The 9424-nt window shown below is 34.2% G+C and overlaps 1 protein-coding gene across 1 annotated transcript in view; it reads left to right on the forward strand.

Annotated features, from left to right (window-relative positions):
* LOC150099027 (uncharacterized) overlaps positions 1–7981 on the forward strand; it is a 173326-nt gene extending 165345 nt beyond the window's left edge. The window contains exons 7-9 of the mRNA XM_090405110.1: positions 1761–1911; positions 4236–4386; positions 6454–7981. Of these exons, the coding sequence (XP_090261236.1) occupies positions 1761–1911; positions 4236–4386; positions 6454–6623 (472 nt within the window). The 3' untranslated portion in view covers positions 6624–7981. The remainder of the gene's footprint in view (positions 1–1760; positions 1912–4235; positions 4387–6453) is intronic.
* The last annotated feature ends 1443 nt before the right edge of the window (positions 7982–9424 follow it).

Raw genomic sequence — 9424 nt, forward strand, 5'->3', positions numbered from 1 at the left:
ATTACTTCAACGGAAGGTTATCGATTAAATAAAATAGCAAAATTACATTTGATTATGGAAGGAATGTGGAGTAAAAATAATTTAAGGGTTTTATTTCTTTGCAACAAGGAAAAATAAAAGACGCTAACCGAACAACTAATTTAACGTTAGTTATTAACACCTGATGAAACTCGAAAACATTCAGTGATGTCGAAATTACAGTCTTTGAAAGTTAAACGGCTCTTCCAAACCAGATACTGGAAATTACTGATCGGGTGAGCGTATGTAGAATGCCAGGGAGAGGCGTGTCGTGATAACATATACGTGTGGCTGACAACCTGTTGGAGAGAAACCAGATGACCCAAGATATGTCACGTGACTGACAGAGATATTGGAAGATTTTAAGATAAAGTTAATAACACAGAATCCCATCATCTGTCATCCTTATTCAGTAAAATTGTCTTATGGCGAAGGCCAATTACTGTCAAATAACGTCACGCTATAGGCTTGTTATTTACTTTAAGTGGAATCCAGAGGCAATATTTTATTGTGACCGGCTGAGATAGTAAAGCAGAAACCTGAACAGTGCTCTGTTTTTTTGAGATGTGGAAGTTCTAAAATTCGAACTAGAGGAATTTGCAAACCTTTCTCTTGTGGCAGAGTCGGTTTAAAAGAGCCGGTTAGTACTCAGAAAGTTCTTCTGAACGTTTATCACCTTAAAATGACTTCACAATACTACACTGCTGAGAATTAAATATTCACCAATTGTCAACAGTAGTTATTGAAAATTTTCTGTAATTCTCAACTACTGTCATGAATTCTAATTATTTAAAATTAGATTTTCATGATAATTATAGTCCTTATAAGGACTGGCTTAAAGGGGCGAAGCAAGAATGCTTTTCATCTTCCCCGTTATCTGTAGAGGACAGTGTAGGGATAAGGTGTTATTGAGCTATTAAAGCTCTGATCATGGCAGGAGGGTAACAGCAATAGCAGAGCCTCAGTTAGAACTTCATTGGCTACAGCATTGCCATCCATTACCTTCCCAGGGTATCATCCATCACTCACATACCTTCTCAACCCGATCATGATAATTACACATCGTTAAACGACTTGGATTAGTGTTAATAATACTTACAATGAAATGGCGTGTTTCTGATTTCATGTTTTCTTCATTTGTTTATAATATTCTTTACAATATAAATTGATTTCAGAAACACAATGCTCTTTAGAGTTTCTTATTTTAAAAGATAATTCTTTTGAAGGTTTACAAAAGAAAAATTTATAAATTTTCATTTTTTTTAAAATCAAAATTGAATGAACTATGAATGTAGGCAATTATATGAATGCAATTATCCGTTTTGAAAAGCAATAAATAAGAACGTATGCCAGTTAAATTCAAAATCAATAACCACTATTATTAAAGTACAAAACTGGCATTTTATTCTTTCATCAAAGATTCAAGAGCAATTAATTGTTTTATCGTTCCTCATTCTTAGAATTACGATTTACTGTTGCGTCCAGAAGTGAGACACCAATCTACTGTCTGTATCGAAAAGCAATATATAAGTAGAAGAAATCGAAAGCAGCCTGGAAGGTCGCCAAACAAAACTATTAGGCGCCGGAGGGAAGGCTGGAATTGCACAGTTAAACAAGCCATATTATTTTATTTTTAACTTAAAACTTTATTAGTTTTTAACTAAAATGTAATAGTTGTAGTTTAAAGGTAGTTTTGCATGACTGTACTGAATTTTGTAATTTATTTTGTTTTCTTTACAAAGCTGTTCTATAGATCCTTACATCTTTGGCAACTTCGAGACCCCAGATAAAGGAAAAGTGCTGTCGGCGAAATTCCGTGCCTTCAAGTTTCCAGAGTCAAATTATGTGCTCTTCGTAGGCACCGTTAATGTCTGCTTACAGCATTGTCAAGGAGTAAGTATTGAGCTATCTGGCTGTTTACGTAGGATATAGTTCATATCATTTTACTTAATAGTATAATAATAATTAAGCATAAACAGATTAAATAACTTTCTCTTCGGTTATGATTATCTGAATTCCTTGGATATTAAGAAAATTTTAACAAGTAATGTAGAATAAGGGTTGGCTTTTCATAATTGGTTTGATATCGGACACTGATTTAGACATACCTCCAAAGGTGAATTAATTAGAGTCCATGCAGCTTATTAGGGAAGAACTCGAGAGATGCCTAAGTGTTTTCATGTCACGGTCTACTTCTTGAATTATGAATTTCAGCGCCATCTGTTGCTGGAGTAGTCAACTATTATACTTCTTTTTTATTTTTTTATTTCGAGCACTTCGTTAGTGCAGTCGCGGCATTTTCTCCTGAATTCGAATCCATAGTAGGACGCTTTGAGGATTTTGAACTGAGGGTGAGTTATACAATGTCATACAAAGATAATAGGTGTCCGAAAAAAACCTGCGATTTGTATCGTACAGAACAAGGAGACAACCACAGAAAATGAGCAGTTAACAGTCATATCATACTGACCTTATATTATGACTAACCAGTCGTAACCACGACCAAATTCAAAAATCATTCATTTTATCGAATAGTGAAGGGTAGACAAGTATGGGCAAGAATAAATTTGACCTTACGTGGGGGGGGGATTCTTAAATATTTACTGTGTCAACAATTTCAAATATTAAATGAAATACGTTAACATAAGAACACTTCAATAAAAGAGAAACTAATTTACAGCATATATAAAATAAAGCTTCATAAAATTAAAGCAAGATTTCCAGATAGCCTTCCCCCACACACATAGTGGTCAGTGGTACTTCCCTACATACCTATGCCTGCGTATACAGATAAATAGGTAAGTAAAATGATTACTTAAGCGTTTAACTCGTACAGGCAGAAAGTATCGGCACTTATTTATTGAGACAAGTGGCATCTATTAACGTATTACCTTTCCGCTTGGAAAGCTAAGACAATGACGTCTTAGACTATAACGTATTACGTCTGTATATTGCATGTGTTCTGGCCGATTTGCATGTTACACCCGATGAAACCACCTCCGTATGAGATACTGCAAGGACAAGTCACGTACGCAATACCTTCATCGCCTATTGATCAATCAAAAAGCAATGACCATTGAAAACATTTTTCAGTGGTCCAAACCGGTCATAGTGCAATTGAGCGAGGGCTGAACTGCCTGAAGAATATTACAGAACTTCAACCAGTGAAGTCTAGAGTTTGGCATGACGTCTTTGGAGAGGTACTGATATCGATGAGAGATGATGAAGAGTTTTTTTTTTTTTTTTTCAGTGCTCTCCTCACCCGTTGATATGGGTTCTTCGATCGCTCACAATCATTTATTGATTCGGCCATTTTGTTGTGGTATTGCACTGTTAAATAAATTCCTGGAACTAACACACCTTTTGCCCACAAAAATAAAATCATGGGATGTTGCTGCTTTTCTGTGATGCATGTAGCCAGCGATACAAAGGTTAGAAAGACAATGTGATTAGTCTGCCAAATATATTTTTAATAAAATTAAATAAAATTTAATAAAATTTAATAAAAATATATTTTTAATAAAATTTTCTGTGAACAATTGCTTGCACAATAAAGCAATTGGCTCGTTGGACAAAAATATAATTAATTATTGAAACAGTTGATGCCAATTTAGAACTTAAAAGTAAATAATATAAATAGCTCCAAATTGTTTGTCATCTCTGAGCCAATATTTCCACTAACTAGTGGGAAATATTGGCTCCTGAACTGTATTCATCGTTTGAGTACTGATTTTGATTAAATATTTACTTCCGTGTTTTGCAATCAAAGAATAATATTATTCGTCTACAAACTTCTTAGGAAGCAGTGCATTTCTAAGCATACAAGTATATGATTTATATAGATGCTCAACTATTTGAAGATTAAACTGTCTGGTGTGGAGGTTACATAGATATGACTATTTCTCCAAAAACTTGCGTATATGCTTTAATTAGACTTCAAACACTGATTCATTCTAAGCAACGTGATTTCGGCTGATCTCAAATTTTAAACTCTCAAATTATATCAAACTACTTTCATAATAACTCTAATAACTAAAATGCTTACTAAGAAATTAACCTTCCCAAAAAGAATTAAAAATTACTGTACTCTGAATAAAGAAAATTCTCTTCCACGCTTAATCGATCGATAGATAAAAAACGTATAGCAATCATAATTTCTTTTATATTCTTCAGATTTGTTAGAATTTTCAGAAGTTTATTTCCTTTATAATTTTCAGATTGAATGTGGTAACGGGCAATATGGTTATGGTCGCAAGAAAAGGGAAATTCCTGCCGAGCTTCCTTATGATCCAAATAAACTGTTCGAAGTAGAAATGACAACAGTGCTCAGGGTGCAGTACCCGGAGGATTATTTCAAACCTAAGAAAGGTATGGATGACTAACGTTTTTGCATAATAAAGTACTATTACAGTTTAATTTCTGACAAGATAAGCTCCCTCTTCTTGGACTTGAATTTATATCTAGCCTAGAACAAACTCACCGTTACAGCCTTTTCTCTTTCCAAAAAACCTTGGTATCATTTAGACTTATTTTCACGTGTCCAGCTACAACTCTGTTCAAATCCGAAATGTGGTGAATAATCTTTAGAATTTTAGGGATTTTGTCATTTACTAAAAACTCCCTACTTTTGTAGTACGTCCCTTTTTCTTGCATCCTTCTCCTAGTACTGAAGGTGTATGAGTTCTTTGACTAAACTGGAATTTATCATCTCTCCATTTTTTTCAAAGCCTAAAATTACACAGACAACATTTGGAACCGTTCAATCTCTAACTACCAACTAGTGAATAAACTCCTCTTTTCATTCTGTTTATCCCCATTCTTTGAAACTTATCCTATTCCAGAGAGTGTTTGTTCCACACTAGCCATTCGAAAATAACATCAACTAGTTCAGTTACTTCTCTCCCAAGTTTTGTTGAAGGTGCTGAAGATGATTACTAACTTGCGAAGTTACACAATCTTTGGTATAAGTTGACTATAAATACAGGATTATCTAAGAATTCATACATACATGCATCTGTTATTGATAATTTAATGGTTTCGCTGGATTGTCGGCTGTTTCAAACCATTGGGGTCTTATCAGGCACCATTCAGAAATAGCAAAATATTCTATAGCTCATGTCAGAAAGTTGTCTTTCGTAAGTAAACTTTCATTATGTTTTTCTCTCTTTCTTAATCCTCCTCCTTTACCTTTTACGCTGTTGAGGTTTGAAGTCTTTTAATCATTTTCAATTCGAATTTGCAGGTGATTGGCCCACAGAGTCCTCTAAGTATTCTTGTCTCTGTCCTACTGGCCGGTTTGCCTCTTTTGAAGTACTAAAAAACCCGAGTTTCCGGGAGAGAAATACCCTCCACCCCAGTATGAGATCAGCTAACTCACCTTTAATCGAAAGAGACCAGATAAAGGTTCCTCACGTCATGGACGGGAATCGAACCCAGGTCCTTCTGACCAAAGGGCTCGTCTATACTGACTGAGCTACGGAGGCTGCCTTCAATATGCATAAGTAGTAATTAATGAAGACATGAGCCAAAGAGACTTCACGTTGTCATATTAAAATCAAGTAGAAGTGTCTTTTTTTTGCTCATTTCGCAAAAATAATAATTGATTAAGAGTTAGAGGATGTCATCGTAGTTGCGAGATATACCACTCGGTTTAAATAAAGAAGAGTTGCTCAGTCAAGGACGCGAAAAGTGTTTTCCAATACTTATAAATGAGACATTTAAAATGAGAATGTTTTGTGATAATCATACGAAAGATTACAGGTGCATGAGAATCACGGAGGACTACAAATGAGATAATTTCGTAACCCTCCTATAGAGATAAAATTTTTTAGCCAACAGGCCTCCAATAATTTACTCGAAGGTGATGATATCCAACGATGAAAATCATGTCCAGCTACAACTTTGTTCAAATCCGAAATGTGTCAAATAATCTTCAAAATTTTAGGGATTTTGTCATGTACCAAAAAACTCCCTACTTTTATAGTACGCCCTTTTTTCTTGCATCCTTCTCCGAGTGCTGAAGATGTATGAGTTCTTTGACTAAACGGGCATTTATCATTCCTCCATATAAATGCTATGGGGGTCTCCTTCTCTACACATATTCATCAGAAGAACAGGACTATTTTTAAATGAACGTGTGAGATCGTAATTAAAAATCGATTCAAATGATTTCAACTATTGCTACCTTGGACCGCCAAGCAGTAGCAATAATTGAAATCAAAGAAACTGCCACTCTGATTTAATTGACTAGCCATCTTCATCATCCATTTCTTTCTGTTATTCCTGAACTTCCGATATTTCATTATTTAAAACATAAATTTAAACGCTTTGTAGTTTAATCTTTTTATTGACTGCAATAACCGCAGTGCGTTTATCATGACATTATAAGCATAACAAGTGGTATTTATATTACCCATATTTCTATCTCATTTCTAGGTTCGATAGAAGGCAAATTTCACGAATCTCTGAAGAATGACTATCTAAAAAATGACTCACCGAAGAACGAAGTAGCTGCTTTTACTCAAGAAAATAGTGCCATAAACGTACATCCCAGGCTTGGCTTTCTCCTGCTGGTGACATTTATTTTAGGCTTCTTAAACTTTTGATCGCCAACAATTTCTTTCTCAACGCACTTGGAGTCCAGAAAAAAACAAAACATGCCACTTCTAAGTAAAAACAAAAATCAAACCTACACCACCGAAGAAGGGTCCCCAACAGAGCTGGATTTTTACTGAAACCATCCCTCTGTATATGTTCCTGTGGTGTTTCTTATTATCTCGTGACCACGATCTAACTTTTTATTCGGCAACTTCGGTGATCACAGCTGGATAATTCTGAAGATCCCAATTTCGAAGAGAAGGCTTCCTGGTTGTTGTCGACGATCCAAAGTGGTAAATCATAAAAAAAAGAAAAAAAAAAAGACTAACAATACCTTTTAGCAAAAACACTTTGTATGCCGCTGTGGTACATTATCACATGGAACAGAATAACATTTCTCACTTACCTAGAATGTATAACGTAGACTTATTGGGTTTTGTCACATGTTAATAACACTGTGTATCAGCTACTTTTGGTACTCGAATCTTATAATAATGTCGTGAGGTCATCGGTTGACAAGTCGGCAAATATTTGACAGTTGTATATTTTCATCTACATGATTATGGATAGACTAAAGATAAAAATACCAGTTTACGAACTTTAACAAGTAAAAAATATAAATTATTCTGTTTACTCAGTATACCAATTGAAGTCAACTGTATTACTATTTGTGTTATCCTAATTTAATTTCTACAAAGCACAGTTCATCATAGAGGAGAAAAACATGTCAGCCAGCTTGCTATTTTCGATAATGGAGAATATCCTTAATAACATTTGTACTTTTTCAGTCCCTAACAGAAACATATATGATGATCACCAAGAAGAGGAAACAGCTTAAGAATATTCTTCATCCAAACCAGGATTTCATATAGGCCTGACTGTTTATACGTAAATGATTTGTCAACACCGAAACCTTCACAATTTAGTTGGATTATCTTCACTACTTTTTTCACGTTCTGTCTTTAACCTTTTGCAATTTAGGCCATGGTCTGGCTGTAGGATTCTGCGGGTATACTTACGGGGTAAACGGCGGGAGAGAGGTCAAAGAGAATGGGATTGGTGATGGTTCTTATTCTCTAACAGAAAAATGTAATTTAGCGGACTATAAATTGTATCAGTGACTGGAATAACAAGGTTCTAGTTCTGTATGTAAAGACACGAGTCAGTTATAAGGAAAGTTTTTTGTATTTAAATGTAAAATAAGTTCTCTGTGTACGTAATCTGTTTTTTTTAGAAACATCTGTGTTTTTGAAAAAAAAAAAAAAAATCTTAAACAACAAGCCCAGTGTCGATTTCTTGTCAAATTGAATTACAAACTAAAACGGCCAAGATTATGTGAAATTCATTTAATTGTTTCCACATCAAGACTTTCCTGATAAGAATTAAAGACAAGATTATTTTTATGTGATTATCAGTGACTTCGTATTGTGTAAGTGTTTTTTTTCTTCACTTTTAATTAAAATCCAACACACACCAAAAAAAAAAAAAAAAATGAATTGATAGTAGAGCCATTTCACCTGAACTTTAAATTAACAATCTTTCAGAGGGAAATCGTGAGAGAATATATGTAGTGGGAAAATTAATGCCTCTGCAAATTAAATGCTGTTGAGGCAAATTGAATTTACTTCTCCGACAAGGTGATTAATAAGCACTATGGGCCATTACAAAAAAGATGTTTTAAAAGACTTAATGAACAGACTTTTTAACTCTTGGTACAAGACGGTTAAATATTTGTATGCATTATTAAGACAAGTCATTCATTGAATAAATACATAGACGTTATATATATACAATACTTTCGTTGTAATATTAATATTAGAATGAATTTTTATCTTAACCAGAGTTTCTCTATATTTTTAATATGTATGCATGTACTGTATACAACGACGCACCTCGCAAACTTTATAAGAACTTTAACAATACTTGTGATTTTATCTTGAATTAATAACCTGAAACACGTAATATCAACAAACTTATACCAATGAGAAGACTGTGGATGGTCTTATTTTGTATCGGTTTAATTATCCTTGCAGTTATTTAAGATTGAATTATGAATTAGATTTTAATACGGCAAATCTTGTGCCATCTATTATTCTAATGTTGGCGTCCTGGTGATATTTACACCTCACAGATCAATCAACGTCAACAGCGTGAGGCTCTTGACTTTCACCAATAGTCTTCCCAGGAAAGTGCTAACTTACAAAGGACGATCTAATATCGCAGAGTATGACGATGACACGGAACAGGTGCAACTGAAGGGAATCTCGAAGTAGTTTCCTTGTATATGTATACATTACATTGGTTACAGCCACCTTAAATGTAGAGCAAGTAGCGAAGTCTTCTTTGGATCGACAGTTTTCACAACATCTTTTCTTTAACTTTTTCAGTGGTTTCGAATCTCACTGCTTTTATGGCAACATTAAAGAAGATTCTGTAACTATAGAAAGAAAGAAGTTAGAACGATTCTTGTACTTAACTGATGGAGAATAGTTCCAAGCCAACATTTTGCTAGCGTTGTTTAGGTCAGTGCTTCCCAAACTTTTGGATGTAAAGACCCCCTTTGGAAAAATTAAAATATTTCACGGCTCTCATCGAAAAAAAAAAAAACATCGTAATACAGACATATATTATTATATTTATTGTATTTATATTCAAGATTTTGCGTTTGTAAGCTTTTTGTGATTCTTATCAATACCTTTTGAAATTAAACTTATGTGAATAAGCATATATTTACAAATATTCATTAAGCGCCCAAATAAGCAGGAAGCAAAATTTGTGAACCAACACCATGAGTGATTTTTTCCATTAA

This window comes from Typopeltis vanoorti, chromosome 15 (assembly GCF_054136105.1).
Source record: "Typopeltis vanoorti isolate ZY-2024b chromosome 15, IOZ_Tvanoo_1.0, whole genome shotgun sequence".
Lineage (NCBI taxonomy): Eukaryota > Metazoa > Arthropoda > Arachnida > Uropygi > Thelyphonidae > Typopeltis > Typopeltis vanoorti.